Source organism: Delphinus delphis, chromosome 1 (assembly GCF_949987515.2).
Source record: "Delphinus delphis chromosome 1, mDelDel1.2, whole genome shotgun sequence".
In the NCBI taxonomy this organism is placed as follows: domain Eukaryota; kingdom Metazoa; phylum Chordata; class Mammalia; order Artiodactyla; family Delphinidae; genus Delphinus; species Delphinus delphis.
Window position 1 is genome coordinate 114,528,809 of NC_082683.1, and position 18,495 is coordinate 114,547,303.

The 18,495-nt window shown below is 39.7% G+C and overlaps 2 protein-coding genes across 3 annotated transcripts; one reads left to right on the forward strand and one right to left on the reverse strand.

The window, feature by feature from the left end:
- The first annotated feature begins 783 nt into the window (after positions 1 to 783).
- On the forward strand, positions 784 to 11,333 carry FCER1A (Fc epsilon receptor Ia). 2 transcript variants are annotated; one of them, XM_060032352.1, is made up of 5 exons: positions 784 to 838; positions 1,254 to 1,274; positions 7,526 to 7,777; positions 9,281 to 9,538; positions 11,014 to 11,333. In XM_060032352.1, exons 1-5 carry the CDS (start codon positions 784 to 786, stop codon positions 11,199 to 11,201), a joined length of 774 nt encoding a protein of 257 aa, XP_059888335.1. In that variant the 3' UTR covers positions 11,202 to 11,333. The 2 variants fall into 2 exon arrangements, with proteins under 2 accessions (XP_059888335.1, XP_059888344.1); XM_060032361.1 differs by lacking the exon at positions 7,526 to 7,777.
- A 4,840-nt stretch (positions 11,334 to 16,173) lies between these two features.
- LOC138414079 (olfactory receptor 10J3-like) lies at positions 16,174 to 16,919 on the reverse strand. The gene is given in 2 exon segments (XM_069540668.1): positions 16,174 to 16,730; positions 16,733 to 16,919. Coding segments are annotated over 2 exon segments (744 nt in total).
- Between the last annotated feature and the right edge of the window lie 1,576 nt (positions 16,920 to 18,495).

Below are 18,495 nucleotides of genomic sequence, written 5' to 3' on the forward strand. Positions count from 1 at the left end.
GAAAATATCTCTAATTTGGCTGGTTGGATAGTGGATCATCAGGGAAGCAGATGAAAATTTGTGACTTTGTGAACTAATGTATCAGCAGGAAATTAGGTAATAAGAGGATTGGTAGCTCTGCAGAACCACAACAGAATTTCAGCAATTGCTGGCCATACTTGTAGACATGCATAAACAATATATCATCATGATTAAGAGTTTTACTCTGGGATTAGATTTTTAAAATATTTTGAGTCCCAAATTAGCCATTTACTAGGGAATACCCTAAGACAAGCTACTTCACCTCTCTAAGTTCCAATTTTCTTATCTATAAAATGTCAATAACAATGGTACCTCCTTCATAGGTTTATTGTGAGAAATGAATGAAATACCAGATGTATTTATCATAGTGCCTGGCATATATTAGGTGTTGAATAATTAACTGTTGTTGTTTTATTCTGCTCTCCCTGGCACCCCACTTTTCTAAGTTGCAAATGACATAGCTATACATTGACAGTTTAAGAAAGCTCTGTGCCCGTGTGCCTAGCTCTATGCCTCTTTACCACTAGATTCCACATGTGTACACGGAAGTGGGATGGAGAGTGCAGTATGCGGGTAAATACAAAATTGTCCTATTAGGCACCACCCTGAATATTGTCTCCAGAGAAGGAAGCAAACCTGGGTGCAGCTGATGAGTTAATGAGATATGAAACAGAGAACATTTCCTTCTCCTTTTTAGTTTCAAGCTTACTCTAAGGCCCGAGGTCTCTCCAGGCCAGTTGGCACCTGGCAGCCACAGAGGAAATGCCTACTGCCATGGGAACCCCTGCCCTGCTGTGGATAGCTCTGCTGCTCTTCTGTAAGTAGAGATCAGTTACTGACCCCTGAAGGGGCCAAAATGGATTGGGAGAGCAGCTGGAGTGGGAAAGTTGATCATTTTACTGGTGACTTTTTCTAGTCTATGTGCAAACCGTGGGGAATTTCCCAGGGATTCTGTAGGGAAGGCAAGCTGGATAGCAGAGGAAGTGGGGCTGAACACCATCTAAGGGGGAAGCTGGACTGAAAGTCTGGTCCTTGCTATCATGCTGGCATCTTCCAGAGGGCAAGGGAGGAAAGACAGAAGCTCCTTCCTTCCCTGAGTCAGATTCCTGGAAAGATGGTTGGCCCTTAAAACTTCATGGATGTAAACCTCATCACCACTTCCAGATCCCAGTCTTTAGGTGTCCAGAAGGCTGGGGATAGACACTAACGTATCCTCTCTGGACTTTTTGCAGCTCCAGATGGCATATCAGCAGGTGAGACCTCTGTCCTTGTTCCCTCAGCATTTCAATGTGTCTGGGACTTGCCCTCCCTTCACTCTTTCCCTTCATCCCATCATCTATTTTCTAATGATTATTAATCTGCTCTTCCCTGTCCAACCCACTTCCACCTTGCATAATCTTCCTTTATCCCCCCATTTAAAAGTTTCCCACATGCCACTTCATTCTCTCAAGTCACCCTTTCCTCTTTAATGCCAACAATCATGTCTGTTGAGCATCTAAGTGTCTCAGCCACTCCTCCAGCCACTATCATGTAAACTTGTTCTTTTTTTAAATTTTTTTATACAGCGGTTTCTTATTAGTTATTTATTTTATACATATTAGTGTATATATGTCAATCCCAATCTCTCAATTCATCCTACAACACCCGATCCCTGCTTTCTCCCCTTTGTGTCCATACATTTGTTCTCTACATCTGTGTCTCTATTTCTGCCTTGCAAACCAGTTCATCTGTACCATTTTTCTAGATTCCATATATATGTGTTAATATACGATATTTGTTTTTCTCTTTCTGACTTACTCACTCTGTATGACAGTCTCTAGATCCATCCACATCTCTACAAATGGCCCAACTTCGCTCCTTTTTATGGCTGAGTAATATTCCATTGTATATATGTACCACATCTTCTTTATCCATTCGTCGGTTGATGGGCATTTAGGTTGCTTCCATGACCTGGCTATTGTAAATAGTGCTTCAATGAACACTGGGGCGCATGTGTCTTTTTGAATTATGGTTTTCTCTGGGAATATGCCCAGTAGTGGGATTGCTGGGTCATATGGTAATTCTATTTTTAGTTTATTAGGGGACCTCCATACAGTTCCCCATAGTGGCTGTATCAATTTACATTCCCACCAAGAGTGCAAGAGGGTTCCCTTTTCTCCACACCCTCTCCAGCATTTGTTGTTTGTAGATTTTCTGATGATGCCCATTTTAACTGGTGTGAGGTGATACCTCACTGTAGTTTTGATTTGCATTTCTCTAATAATTAGTGATGTTGAGCAGCTTTTCATGTGCTTCTTGGCCATCTGTATGTCTTCTTTGGAGAAATGTCTATTTAGGTCTTCTGCCCATTTTTGGATTGGGTTGTTTTTTTTAATATTGAGTTGCATGAGCTGTTTATATATTTTGGAGATTAATCCTTTGTCTGTTGATTCATTTGCAAATATTTTCTCCCATTCTGAGGGTTGACTTTTAGTCTTGTTTATAGTTTCCTTTGCTGTGCAAAAGCTTTTAAGTTTAATTAGGTCCCATTTATTCATTTTTGCTTTTATTTCCATTACTGTAGGATGTGAATCAAAAAAGATCTTGCTATGATTTATGTCGAAGAGTGTCCTTCCTATGTTTTCCTCTAAGAGTTTTATAGTGTCTGGTCTTACATGTAGTTCTTTAATCCATTTTGAATTTATTTTGTGTATGGTGTTAGGGAGTGTTCTAATTTCATTCTTTTACATGTAGCTGTCCAATTCTCCCAGCACAAATTATTGAAGAGACTGTCTTTTCACCATTGTATATCCTTGCCTCCTTTGTCATAGAGTAGTTGACCATAGGTGCGTGGGTTTGTCTCAGGGCTTTCTATCCTGTTCCATTGACCTATATTTCTGTTTTGTGCCTGTACCATATTTTCTCGATTACTGTAGCTTTGTAGTATAGTCTGAAGTCAGAGAGTCTGATTCCTCCAGCTCCGTTTTTATTTCTCAAGATTGCTTTGGCTATTCAGGGTCTTTTGTGTCTCCATACAAATTTTAAGATTTTTTTGTTTTAGTACTGTAAAAAATGCCATTGGTAATTTGATAGGGATTGCATTGGATCTGTAGATTGCTTTGAGTAGTATAGTCATTTTCACAATATTTATTCTTCCAATCCAAGAACATAGTATATCTCTCCATCTGTTTGTATCATCTATGATTTCTTTCATTAGTGTCTTATAGTTTTATGCATACAGGTCGTTCTGACCTGATCTTTCATTGTTAGTGGATAGGACTGCAAGAGACTTCTGCTCATTAATTTTGTATCCTGAAACTTTACCAAATTCATTGATTAGCTCTAGTTATTTTCTAGATCTTTAGGGTTATCTATGTAGGGTATCGTGTTATCCACAAACAATGACAGTTTTACTTCTTTTCCAATTTGGATTCCTTTTACTTCTTCTTCTTCTCTGATTGCCATGGCTAGGACTTCCAAAACTATGTTGAATAAGAGTGGTGAGAGTGGATATCCTTGTCTCGTTCCTGAACTTAGAGGAAATGCTGTCACTTTTTTCAACATTGAGAATGATGTTTGCTGTGGGTTTCTTGTATATGGCCTTTATTATGTTGAGGTTGGTTCCCCCTATGCCCACTTTATGGAGAGTTTTTATCATAAATCGGTGTTGAATTATGTCAAAAGCTTTTTCTGCATCTATTGAGGTGATCATATGTTTTTTATTATTCAATTTGTTAATATGGTGTATCACATTGATTGATTTGCATATACTTTAGAATCCTTGCATCCCTGGGATAAGTCCCACTTGATCATGGTGTATGATCTTTTTTACTGTGTTGTTGGATTCTGTTTGCTAGTATATTGTTGAGGATTTTTGCATCTATATTCATCAGTGATATTCGTCTGTAATTTTCTTTTTTTGTAGTATCTTTGTCTGGTTTTGGCATCAGGGTGATGGTGGCCTTGTTGAATGAGTTTGGGAGTGTTACTTCCTCTGCAATTTTTTGGAAGAGTTTGAGGAGGATGGGTGTTAGCTTTTCTCTAAATATTTGATAGAATTCACCTGTGAATCCATCTGGTCCTGAACTTTTGTTTGTTGGAAGATTTTAAATCACAGTTTCAATTTCATTACTTGTGATTGGTCTGTTCATATTTTCTATTTCTTCCTGGTTCCATCTTGGAAGGTTTTACCTTTCTAATAATTTGTCCATTTCTTTTAGGTTGTCCATTTTTTTGGCATAGAGTTGCTTGTAGTAGTATCTTATGATGCTTTGTATTTCTGCAGTGTCTGTTGTAACTTCTCCTTTTCATTTCTAATTTTATTGATTTGAGTCCTCTCCCTCTTTTACTTGATGAGTCTGGCTAAAGGTTTATCAATTTTGTTTGTCTTCTCAAAGAATCAGCCTTTAGTTTTATTGATCTTTGCAATTGTTTTCTTTCCATTCCATTTATTTCTGCTCTGACTTTATGATTTCTTTCCTTCTGTTAACTTTGGGGTTTTGTTTTTTCTTTCCTTAGATCCTTTAGGTGTAAGGTAGATTGTTCATTTGAGATTTTTCTTGTTTCTTGAGGTAGGATTGTATTGCTATAAACTTCCCTCTTAGAACTGCTTTGCTGCATCCCATAGGTTTTGGATCATCATGTTTTCATTGTCATTTCTCTCTAGGTATTTTTTGATTTCCTCTTTGATTTATTCAGTGATCTCTTGGTTATTTAGTAATGTATTGTTTAGCCTCCATGTGTTTGTGTTTTTTACATTTCTTCCCCTGTAATTCATTTCTAATCTCACAGCATTGTGGTTGGAAAAGATGCTTGATATGATTTCAATTTTCTTAAGTTTACCAAGGCTTGATTGTGACCCAAGAGGTGATCTATCCTGGAGAATGTGCTGTGTGCACTTGAGAAGAAACCGTAATCTGCTCTTTTAGGATGGAGTGTCCTATAAATGTCAGTTAAATCTATCTGGCCTATTGTGTCATTTTAAGCTTGTGTTTCCTTATTAATTTTCTGTTTGGATAATCTGTTCATTGGTGTGAGGTGTTAAAGTCCTCCACTATTTGTGTTACTGTTGATTTCCTCTTTTATAGCTGTTAGCATTTGTCTTATTTATTGAGGTGCTCCTATGTTGTGTGCATATATAATTGTTATATCTTCTTCTTGGGTTGATCCCTTGATCATTATGTAGTGTCCTTCCTTGTCTCTTATAATATTCTTTATTTTAAAGTCTATTTTATCTGATATAAGTATTGCTACTCCAGCTTTCTTATGACTTCCATTTGCTTGGAGTATCTTTTTCCATCTCCTCACTTTCAGTCTGTAAGTGTCCCTAGGTCTGAAGTGGGTCTCCTGTAGACAGCATATATATGGGTCTCATTTTTGTATCCATTTAGCAAGCCTGTGTCTTTTGGTTGGAGCATTTAATCCATTCGTGTTTAAAGTAATTATCAATATGTATGTTCCTATGACCACGTTCTTATTTGTTTTGGGTTTGATTTTGTAGGTCCTTTTCTTCTCTTGTGTTTCCCACTTAGAGAATTTCCTTTAGCATTTGTTTTAGAGCTCGTTTGGTGATTATGAATTCTCTTAGCTTTTGCTTGTCTGTAAAGCTTTTGATTTCTCCATCGGATCTGAATGAGATCCTTGCGGGGTAGAGTAATCTTGGTTATAGATTCTTCTCTTTCATCACTTTAAATATATCATGGCACTCGCTTCTGGCTTGTAGAGATTCTGTTGAGAAATCAGCTGTTAACCTTATGGGAGTTCTCTTGTATGTTATTTGTCATTTTTCCCTTGTTGCTTTTAATAATTTTTCTTCTTCTTTAATTTTTGTCAATTTGATTATTATATGTCTTGGTGTATTTCTTCTTGGGTTCATCCTGCCTGGGACTCTCTGTGCTTCCTGGACTTGGGTGGCTATTTCCTTTCCCATGTTAGCAAAGTTTTCAACTATAATCTTTTCAAATATTTTCTTGGGTCCTTTTTCTCCCTGTTCTCCTTTTATAGGGACCTCCCTGTTCTCCATTATAGGGACCCCTATAATGAGGATGTTGGTGCATTTAATGTTGTCCCAGAAGTCTCTTAGGCTGTCTTCACTTATTTTCATTCTTTTTTCTTTATTCTGTTCCACAGCAGTGAATTCCACCATTCTGTCTTCAGGTCACTTATCCGTTCTTCTGCCTCAGTTATTCTGCTATTGATTCCTTCTAGTGTACTTTTCATTTCAGTTATTATATTGTTGATCTCTGTTTGGTTGTTCTTTAATTCTTCTAGGTCTTTGTTAAACATTTCTTGTATGTTCTCGATCTTTGCCTCCATTCTTTTTCTGAGGTCCTGGATCATCTTCATCATCATTATTTTGAATTCTTTTTCTGGAAGGTTGCCTATTTCCACTTCATTTAGTTGTTTTTCTGGGGTTTTATATTGTTCCTTCATCTGGTAAATAGTCTTCTGCCTTTTCATTTTGTCTATCTTTCTGTAAAGGTGGTTTTTGTTCCACAGGCTGCAGGATTGTTGTTTTTCTTGTTTCTGCTCTGCTTGTGTTGGAGGGTCTCCTGCAGGGGGCTCAAGGTGGGGTAGATAGTGGCTGTGGCTCACCACAGGGACAAGGCACTGGCAGCAGAAGTTCTCGGATGCATTCCTTGGCATGAGCCCTCCCAGCGTCCACCATTAACCCCACCAAAGAGCCTGTAGTTCTCATTTCAATTCTTACACCATCATCACTGTTATTATTATTGCCATTTTATAATTGAGGATGCTGAAACTCAGATTAAGTCATTTTCTGGAGGTTACACAGCTAACAAAGGACTGGATTGTAACATAAGTCCCTTGAATCCAAGTCTTTCAGCAGCTTCATCTCTTCCTCATCACCACCTGGCTTCTTCCAAAGTTTCTGTTCAAATTTGTGCCATATCTCTTTGTCCCTGAAAGACTTTTAAGACTGATCCTCTTGGCACTTCTCACTACCATCCAGAATTGACATATATTTTTAATTCCATATTCACTCACAGTTAAATAGTCATAAAAATTTAGAGCTGGGAGAGATCATGTATTTCATCTAGTCCAATGCCTTAATTCATCCATTATTCACTCATTCATCAACTCAATAAATATTTAATGAACACTTACTGTGTAATAGTCACTGTGCTGAGTTATGGTTGAACATCACAGACATAATCTCTGCCTGAAGAGACTGCAGTCCTCATTTACAGACATTGGAACTGAAATTTAGAGAATTAGAGGGAGTTATCCTACATCACATAGTAAATTTGCTTGTTTGTTTTTGAATATGCTGCATTTGTGTCTTATGTTTCTCCCTAGGTTGGGAGCTCTGTGGAGCCACAACACCCTTGTCTCCTTCCTTTAATCCTAGGAATCAGGACAGCTTCTTATCACCAATGGTATAAGTAAGGGTAGACTGACCATTGATTGTCTGACTATTTGTATGTCTGTACTTTGGAGTCTGTACAGTTTTCAATGATATTTTTCCCCCTTCTATGTCTCTCTCCACAATCTGCTCTTCTGAAAGCCATCTGGAGATCTAAGGTATCCTTGAATCCCCCATGGAACAGAATATTTAGAGGAGAGAATGTGACTCTTACATGTAGAGGGAACAATTCTCATGAAGATGACTCCACTTTGTGGACCCACAACAACTCTTTGGAAGCAAAAACTTCACGTTGGGACATCATAAATGCAAGCATCCAGGACAGTGGGGACTATACATGCCGAAGCAAAGGATTTTTCACGAGTGAACCTGTGTACCTAGATGTCATCAGTGGTAAGTTCCAGGGTTATGGAAATATCAGTTCTCTCATGTGAGGAATGGCCCATCTGAAGATGGGGAGAAAGCAAGTTATTCCAAGGTTTAGGGCACCAAGGTGGGACTCAGCGTCTCTCACCAGACCTGTCCATCTCGCTTCTTCTACCTCTACTCCTTCTGTCAGCCATTCTGCCTTCTTTCAAGATTCTGGCAATCTCCCAGTGTTACTCCTCTACTCTATTTCACTTCTGACTATCTTTTCTACATAGGTGCAGATGCATGTTTTATGGTCAAATGGCATGTTGGATATGTGAACATTGCAAATAGTTGTATATGTTAAATAGGATCAAAAGATTGATTTAAAGATTTGCTCTGCAATTTCCATGTATCACAACCTGAATATTAAGTTGCATTCTTCATTTTGAAACACCTCTCTGTACATTCCTCATGTCCTCTGCTTTTACTTAAGAACAAATCTTATGTTTGCTTCATCTTTATTACTGTCAACAATTAGTGCAGCATGCTCAGGCACATGTGGGTTAGTCCGTAAATGTTTAATGAACAAAGCAATGATTTCATTTGCATGGCTAGCTCATTGTTATATTTTGCTTTATATTTTTAAATAAAAAAATATTTTAGAGCATAAACATACTTTGTATTTTTCTCAAGTAAAAAGAGATGTTTCAACAGCTGTGTACAAATTCCAAATAGAAACTAAAGCAGTGTAAAACATCTTCTTTATTTCTTTGGAGTAGATTCTAGAAAAGTCCTCAAGGATCGTTCCTAAATAAAATATGTTTGTGCAACCTAGCCACATTTCCATTGAAAAGTCTCCTTTGGTGAATGCTTTTCAATTCTTAAAATGACATTAGCCATGCAACCTGACTCTTATATTTTACTGACTCATTATTGACAAACGTTTGTTGAGAACCTACCAACTCCTAGGTATTGTGTTAGGCATTGGAGATATGATGTAAGGAACAGGCATGCCCCAGACCTCTGAAGTATAGAGCCCAATGAGGAAAAGGACATCCAATCAGTACTTACACAAATAACTAATTAAAAGTGTGATACATGTTCTGAAGAAGTCAGGGGCTAACTGTGACTAATAGAACTGGGAAGCACCTATAAGGTTAGAGAGGACAAAACAGACACTCTCCTAGGCTAAGACTCCCCAGGCATAGTGGGTTTATTTCCCCCTTAGTGACTAAATGCAACAATGGAGCTGAGTGTGATAATGGGTTTCAGGCCTTCTATGGGTGGGCTCATTAGAAAGGTCAGCAATGTTGTGGTCCCAGAATTACTTTTCTGGAGAGAGGATTTATCAATAGAGGAGACAGGCTATAAGCATTATTTTTTGTTTCTTTTTTATTGACCTTATGAGCCAAGAAATGGGTTAATGATAAAGGTTTTTGACACACACTCTCTGCATGACCTCTTTTATCTACTTTTATTTTATTTTTATTTATTATTAATTTTATCTATCACTGTTGAATAAATGACATAAAAAATGCTCTTCAGACTGGCTGCTCCTTCAGGCCTCTGCTGAGATAGTGTCGGAGGGCGAGCCCCTCTTCCTCAGGTGCCACGGCTGGAGGAATCTGAATGTAAGTAAGGTGACTTACTTCAAGAATGACAAAGCCCTTAAGTACTGGTATGAGAACCACAACATCTCCATTACCAACGTCACAGCAGGGGACAGTGGCACCTATTACTGCATGGGCATAATTCAGCAGATACTCCATACTTCTAATCACCTCAGCATTAAAATAAAAAAAGGTAAGTTGGTGAAGTAAAAGGAAGGAGTTCATAGCAGGGGAAAGGAGAAAGAGCATTTGAGCCTAAAGTGATAGCAGCTATAGAATGGGGGCAGCTGTGATCCCTTGGAAAGTCTATTAGACTTGCAATGAGGGGACCAGGGGTAGAGTGTATCCCTCAGTCTGTCTTAGATTCCTTACTTGTTCAATGGCAACAGTGATACCTGCTCACATGGAATTTTTATAAATATTAAATGTAATATTTGTGAAATGGATTGTTAAATACTAGCCAAGCAAAGTCATCTGTTGTTCCTGGGGAGAAATTTATATTTAACAAATTGAAAGAGAGTTTCAAAGTTGAAGGAACAAAAGCTATAAAGAGCTTGAAGAGTCTATTCTAGCCTAGGAGGGATGGGAAAGGAAACCAACAAGTCAATAGGCTGTGTGCCTGTGAATTAGGAGATGAGAGAGAGGGCTTGATGAGGAAAGAATAGGCAGGTGGGCTACCTCTCTAGCCAATGAAGAAGGCTGCTCTTTCCAAACTTCATATAAAAAAGTAAGACTTTGAAATATTTGCCTTGCAATGAAGAAATCAGACTTTTGCTTGGTGGACTTTGCTCATGCTAATATCTTAAAAAGCATGAGACCAGAAGCCAGAATTAAGCTCTAATGGTTGCTCTCTGTTCACTAATTTGAGACCTGTTATTTTATTGTTGCTGGGCTTCTAGTACCCTTATCTGTAAAATAAAGGATTTGGACTAGACTCCACTAGAATCACTTGGGAAATTAAAAAAAAAAATTGATATCTGTATATCATCCCTTGAGATTCTGATTTAATTGGTTTGGAATGAGGCCTGGGCATCAGTATTTAAAATCTCTTTCAGGTAATGGTAATATGCAGCCAGGGTTGAGAGCCATCAGTCTAAGTGATCTGTAAGTAATTTCTGGCTGTAATATTCTAGGGTTCTATAATTCTAGAGCAATCACAAAAAAATCAGTACTTTGCAAATAGAGTAACGGAATCACAAAACAGTGGAATTGGAAGGCAACTTAAATATGATCTAGTCTAATATCTTCAATTCACCCAACAGACATGCAATAAATGATGACTGATTGATTGATTGATTGACAAATAAGGCACTGGTGACCCCCTGCCCTCATTCTGTCTCCTTTCCACCTCTGAATCATATGTGGATGTTGGTCTTGTCAGCTCCAAAGACGTGGCCATCTTTCCTATGACCTTTCCCCTTGGGCATAATGGCTAGACAAACCATTAGACAGGGGCTGTGGGGGAAATACTCAGGATTCCCTAGGGCTCCAGGGAGCACAGACTGAGGAACTCAAACTCATGAGTGTTTTCTCTCTGCTTCTGGATGGCATATCATGCTAGAAAATGAAAGACCATGTTGGGTCCTTCTCTGAGGGAGGATGACACCCTTAAACTCATTTTTCAGTTTCTAATATGAGTTATGTTTCTTGTTGTTGATTCCACTCCAGCTTCCCGAAGCAAATATTTCTGGCTACAGTATCTTATCCCATTGTTGGTGAAGATTCTGTTTGTTGTGGACACAGCGTTGTTTATCTCGACCCAGCAGCAGTTCACATTTCTCTTGAAGATTAAGAGAACCAGGAAAGGCAACAAATTTATGGACCCACAGCCCAGACCAGAACCCCCAAAGAACTGATGTTACTGCTCAAGAAACATCTGCAATAGCAATTTCTTTCTGGCATTAGCAATTGCTTCTTAATTGTTAAACACATCTCACAAGGTACCAAGTGCACAAGGCTTTATAGAACTGCTTCATTAAACCAATCAAAACTGGTCAAGTTGCATGTAATAGTAAGTGCTCAATAAACATCATTTAAATAAGTAAAAGAATGAATAGATTCATTTATTAGTATTAAAAGAGACGTACAACTTGAATAAAAGAAGTATGAAACCACATAACATGACGTTCCTAAGTATTTGAGCCTTGCTAATTTCTTTTCTGCTTCTAGAGGCAAGAACCATGAAGGTCTAGATTAGAAATGTTCTCTCTTCTAATGTTATCTCCATTGTAAGTCTGAGCTAGGAATGAGAAGACATGGTAGAATGCTGATGAAGTTGATCATTTTTATGCTCTCTCTTCAACTTACTATCATATGAACTTCTAGTTCTTGGCAGAACCTGGGGCAGCCTTGAGCCATAGGTCTCTGGGGATGAGGCTCAGTCTAAGATTTCCCTGTGATTGTTTCACTCCTCTAATATCTCCCCAATTTAAATCTTGTATACCCTCTTACAGCACCGGAATTAAGCATCTTAGTGAAATTCTAGCAAATAATAATCATGACTCTCACTCTGAAAACAATCCAGGACTGAATAAGATCTCAGACAAAGACACAGTCTTTGCTCCCCCACCCACACCCCACCTCTGCTTATGGAGACAGTTATAGTGGGGGCCTGGGGAAAGCATTAGGGAGGAGAGGCAACATACTATCAGTGCTGACCAAGAGTTCACAACAGGCAATGGAGGATCAGAGCACCTTTAGTTTACCTGTGTTTTCGAACAATTAATAACGTAACATAAGGATGAAGTGAACTAGGGGAAAATTTGTAAATATCCATGAGACTGACAAGGCCCATTTTCTCCGAAGGATGTTTGGGGCCATAAAGCAGAGAATAATTATTAAAGCTTTTAAAAATATATATAGGTATTTGTTGTTGAGGTGGGGAAAAATTTCCCCTTGACCTCTCTTGAGCTTTTGTGGCTGAACTAATAATAAAATTTACACAAGACAAATTAGCAAGAGAAAAAGAAATACTTTTTAATTCATGTGCACAGAGGTCTCATAGAAATGGGACCTAAAATGTGGTCAAAGCAGGCAGCTTTTATACTTTTTAGACAAAGAAATGATACATTTGAGAGGAATTGACAGGACAAAGAAGCTTAGAATTGGTGTGCTCAATTCGTGAAGAATCTAAACAGAGTTTGGGCTTGAGGTGGTAAATAAAATAAGTAACAAGTTTGTTTATATAGGCTTCTAAGCCCCGAATTCCCTCTCTCTGGCAGTAAGGGTGTTCTTCTATCTCCAGATGCAAGGAGTACACCTCTCATGTGCGAGATTTATTTCCTACTTTCAGGAAGACAGAAATATATATGGAGGGCTTCCCTGGTGGCACAGTGGTTGAGAGTCCATCTGCCGATACAGGGGATGCGGGTTCGTGCCCTGGTCCAGGAGGATCCCACATGCCACGAAGCGGCTGGGCCCATGAGCCATGGCCGCTGGGCCTGCGCGTCCGGAGCCTGTGCTCCACAACGGGAAAGGCCACAAAAGTGAGAGGCCTGCGTACCGCAAAAAAAAAAAAAAAAAAAAAAAGAAATATATATGGAAAAGAATATGAAAAAATATGAGGATATATCCTTTTTCATATTCTTTTCCATTACGGTTTATCACAGGATATTGAATATAGTTCCCTGTGCTATACGGCAGGACCTTGTTGTTTATCCATTCTATATATAATAGTTTGTAACTGCTAATCCCAAACTCCCAATCCATCCATCCCTGATTCTTAAGTAACTTTAATTCAAAATAATCAATATGTCATTGTGGCACATTTAGGGGCAGCCCACCCTGGTCCCCAACGCTGGTATGAACCTCCTTAACACTGTCTCTTTTTTTAAAATCACTTCAGAGAGATAGGAAATGACCAGATTCTCAGGGAATGGCCTTGGCACTTGGCTTTGTGTAAAGAAGCCTGGTGAGTGGAGAAGAGATTTTTCCTGCAGCCATAGGCCAGGAAAAGTCCCTACAGCATGCTCCTTGGTGTTGTTCCTGGACACCTCCCTACCTTTAAGGAAAGACAGGAGGTCTGTTAGAAGTTATAACCTTGAGAACACAGTCTTACAGAACATTCATTAACAACATCTTGTCTCACAGTGTTTAACACACAGCTATGCATCAGGCTAAAGAGCAAGTTACTTCCTCCTTTATTTGGTCTGAGGCCAAGTGACCCGGAGTTAAGAATTGAGAGAGACTGAACATGAATAGAAAGTCGAGGCTTTATAAGCTTCAGATACATCTTCTGAGGGATTTTCTGAGTCTCTGAGTGACTTTTACTTCTATTTTCACTTTACCTCCAATTCACTTTTACCTCCATTTTCATCCTCACTCCCAGCTGGCAAGGGCTATGGACAGAGCATAAACCTGGAAGTTTGAGCTGTTGTTAACCAGCTGTGTGACTGGGGCAAGTTCTTGCCAGTCTCTGAGATTTCATTTCTTCTTTGTAACAAGCGGCATTTGGACTAGGTGGTCTCTAAGCTCCCTTTGAGCCCATTTTGTCCTTCATTACGTGGGAACCCAGTTCTATGAGGTGACTCTCCAGCACAAAGGCTAAGAACACATTCCCAAAAGAGCTCTGGTGTGAATTTCTCCTTCATCCTCTACACACTGGTCTCTCCCTTCATTGTGCTCTCCCATGTATCTAAATTTCAGGTTCATACCAGACTTATGTCTACCATTTATTTCCACCTTTTTTCTTCCTGATATTCATACATCTGTTCCATAGGGAATGTGGAACACACAGTGAGTTCTTGAGTATTTTGTGGACCCCCAAAATATGGCATTTATAAAGGTGCTTTTTTATTTCAGTATACATAAAGTCTATCTGTGCCAGGGAAGAAGTATGGAGGTTATACAAATGATTAGAATAGAAATAATTCACCCCAGCTCCACCCTTGGGGCTTCCTCTGTTACCTCCAATATCTTACCAGATTGGTCTAGGCCAGTCCATAGAGCAAATATCTTTCCCATGATGGCTGTTCCAAATTGTCTGCTACAAAATGTCACAAACTCCCAATAATTAGGATTGGTTTTTGAAAATCAAGTTGGTAGCTCCCTACTAGTGGCCAATGGAAGACAAATTTCCTTGGTTACCTCAAGAGTGGAAACTCGGACAAAAGATACACCTTGTATTTTGGGAAATTGAGTACTTGAAGAAAAGCTCTGCTATTTCTCTCTTCTCATTAAATGGGAAATGGGACAAGAAGAGAATCTCCTTGAAGTCAGAGATGGGAGCTTTATGCTGAGAATGGCAGAGGTACTCGCCAGCCTGGGTGCCCAGAGAAACTCAGAGAGTATTATTGTTTCCCTGCCTTAAGTTGTCTACCAGCCCTGGACAGTTAGTTACCAAGCCCAAGTCCCTATCGGGTGCCTTATCAGAAACTGACACTGGTCATCAGACCTTTACCTAACAGCTTTATCTAGACTAAGCAGAACACAATGCAAAAAAAGTTTTTCTTAACTGTTTTTGGCAATTCTTGGCTATCCTAACAGAAATAAACTGACTCTATCATTGCTAGAAATCTGGTCACAAAGGCAAAGATATCTTTTATCTCTGGTCAGATAGCACATGCCAGTGTTTCTTGGCAAAGCAAGACATGTTAGCTTGACTTAGAAGATTTGTTAATTTCCACTGCCTTGTCCTATCTTCAGCACCCAGCTAACTTCATGACACTCTTACAAGTGATATCTTGCCTCTGCAGCGTCACCCCATGGGATCAGCTGGATTCTAGAGATGGCAAGAACTGGGTTTGAAACTCAGGTTATACCTGTTCTTCAGTATAGAAGGCCAGAGTGAAGTGGAAGGATGAGGGAGAGAGGACCAGGGTATACACCTTCACCTTCTGTGATGCTCAAACATGAAATGCTGTTTTTTACCTCAGGTTTTAAGTTGGGAGTATCTAAGAAGAAATTTCTGAAGATTAACCTCTGACAGCTTAGGAACTTACTGGAAATTTTTTTCATTAAGTCAAGCTTCAGACTTCTGCTCATTAATAAATAATTTCAGAAGTTGTAGTTAAAGTGCTTACATTTATAACACTATTTCAAAGATTTAAGTCTACCCTGCAAAAGGAACTATGATTTTGCTTGGCTTCTTCCAGCCTCCATCCTCTTTCACTCCTGCACTGGAGATGTGAAAAGCATTGAATTGTTCAGCATGCTCTCCTTTCCAAATTGGAGTTTTCTCACCTAAGCATCTTGGGACTATGGACAACCCACCTCTGTGTTCTAGTAACTGGTGATTTTTTGCCTTCCCACATTTGTACTCCTCATTTCCAGGAATGGTCAGTTAGGGCAGTTCTATCCACTTGGAGAGTGTTTTGTTTTTTTTTTTTTTTTTTGGCCTTCTGAAGAGTCCTCAGGCTGTGATGAGATATTAGTAAGCAGCAAAAACAGATTACAAGAAAGCCTTCAACGTCCACAGAAAAGGACATGCATGTGTCTCCACACTTATCTGTTAAAATTTTGCATAAATTACTCATACACCCTTAACAACAACAACAGAGGTTTTTCTGAGGTGGTTTACAAACACTTTGTTCATTAGCTTTCTAGAAACTTGCTGGATTTTGTGCTTTACCGGAGTTGTATAACCCAATATATTCTCAGGGCATATGTAGATGTGTGCATGGGTGTATAACATAGGTATGAGTGATCCAGGCAGGTAAATCTTTCCCCTATATTCTTAAGTGTATGCCAAGTCATTTTCTATCTTCTCTAAAGGAGGTCACAGAGAACCATGACTAGCTCAAATGGAAGTCTCCAATTTTAGCACCCAATTCAATTTAGTCTATTCTTCTTGATCCCGTACTTAAAGGTATTATTGATGCAGCATTAAAATTAATACATATTTACAAAATGAAAGAAAAGGCCTTCAACGACCTCCTCACTAAGAGGAGAGGGGCTTTTGCCCCTGACTCTGCACAGAGCATCTTTGACCTCCTTGTTCCTCAGGCTGTACACGATGGGGTTCAGCAGAGGAGTGATGACAGTGTAGGTCATTGAGATGAGTCTGTCCTGACCCAGGAAACTCTGGGACTTAGGCTTCAGGTAAATGACGGAGGCACAGCCATAGTGGATGATGACCACTGTGAGGTGGGAGGCACAGGTGTCAAAGGCCTTCTTCTGACCCTCAGCTGAAGCAATCTTGAGGATGGTGGAGATGATGAGGACATAGGAGATGAAGACCAGGCCCATGGGTAGAACAAGGACAAAAACACTGACAACAAAGTTGATGATCTCGTTGACAGTGGTGTATGTGCAGGCCAGCTTCAGCAGGGGTCTCATGTCACAGAAGAAGTGAGAGATGACAAAGGCATCACAGAAGGGCAGGCCAAAAACAGATGTTACCCGTACAATGGCCATACCCAGGCCAATTCCCAGGGACCCAGATGCCACTGGATACAGACCTCTTTACCCATGATGACTGAATACTGTAGTGGGTTGCAGATGGCCACATAGCAATCATACCCCCTGGCTGTGAGCAGGAAGCAGTTATTGATACTAAAGGTGAGACAGAAGAAGAGCTGAGTGGCACAGCCTTGGATAGAAATGGGATGATGAGGACTCAGGAGGCTAGAAAGCATACAGGGAACGATGGCCACAGTGTAGCAGGTCTCAGAGATGGACAGCATGCTCAGGAAAAAGTACATGGGAGTATAGAGGTGATGGTCCAGGTGAATAACAATCACAATAATGACATTGCCAAAGAGAGTCAGCACGTACAAAGTTAGAAAGACAACAAAGAAACCAAGCCTGTGCTACCACCCAAAGCTGGGGAAACCTTCAAAAAGGAACTCAGTCACAACAGTGGAGTTTGGCTTTAGCACTGAGGGAGGTCTAGGTCTAAAAGAGCTGGGCAAAGGAAAGAAATGTGTGATGATAATCATGAAAGACAGTAGGCTGGACCAAGGCCTTCAGTAAAAGGTATGTCCATCCTCTGAACAATGCCCAAGACCTCAAGGGTCATCAGTGTTCAGCTATTGGTCACTTGCTCAGAGCCATCACCTTCCCCCCACCCTCTTCTTTATTGCTATGGAAGTGTTACCCCAGGACCCTGGGGTTGATGGCAGAGATAGATCTGAGAAGGAAAATACAGACACATCAAAAGATAGATTTGTAGAAATAATTACCTAGCCATTGAAGAGGTGAGTCCAGGTCCAGGAAGAAGCCCAGCTCTATAGTTCCTCCTCCAACACTCTTGATTTAGCCCTCTAAGCATCCAGTGAGGAACAGTGACCTAAGTGAAAGACAAAAGATACCTGAGGCTGATAACCTTTCAACACTGTCAAAATGTACTGTCAATATCAAATGTCCCATGAAGGTCCTAGAGTGGCTTCTCCTCCCCAGAACCCTAGGTCCCAGGCTTCACTTCCCTAAACCCTGTGCTAAAGTCTACTGTGATCATGAAAGACTCAAAAAGGGAGCACTTATAGATATTCTAAGGCCATGCAGGTATTTAGCTTATTTCCTTGAATTCTAGCCAAAGGCAGGAGAGAGGCTGGAATAAGTATGAGGATATCCCTTCAAGTCGCTTCAAGTAGGGAATGGTTTTCCTAGTGTGAGAGCAAAGATAAAGCTCATTTAATCAGTGAAGGGCCAGATGTTCTATTTTTCACTTTAATTTTACATATTCCAAGTTGTGATGAGGATAGAATTGAGCTTATTCCACATGAGCTCAGAATTGGAGACTATACTGGAACAGAGTTAACCTTGCCCTTAAACCCATATCTACTCCTGATTACCCACCATGTTTAACCATTACCTCCATTCAGGAAGCTGAGAACCATCCTAACTATCTCCCTTCCCTTTTCCATCCTGAAGACAGTGCCTCCTGAAATTCTCTCCACTCTGTCCCTTCTTCTCCATGCTTTCTACCAACACTCAACTTTCGACCACCATCATCATTCTCTATGATGACTGCAATGGTCTCCTAACTAATCCCCCTCATTTCAGTTGACCTTAGTCCAAGTCCTTCTTCCGAATGTTGTCATAACATTCTTTTTCTTTTCTCTTTTTTCCTTTAACATCTTTATTGGACTATAATTGCTTTACAATGTTGTATTAGTTTCTGCTGTATAACAAAGTGAATCAGCTATGTGCATACGTATATCCCCATATCCCCTCCCTCTTGTGTCTCCCTCCCACCCTCCTTGGTGGTTG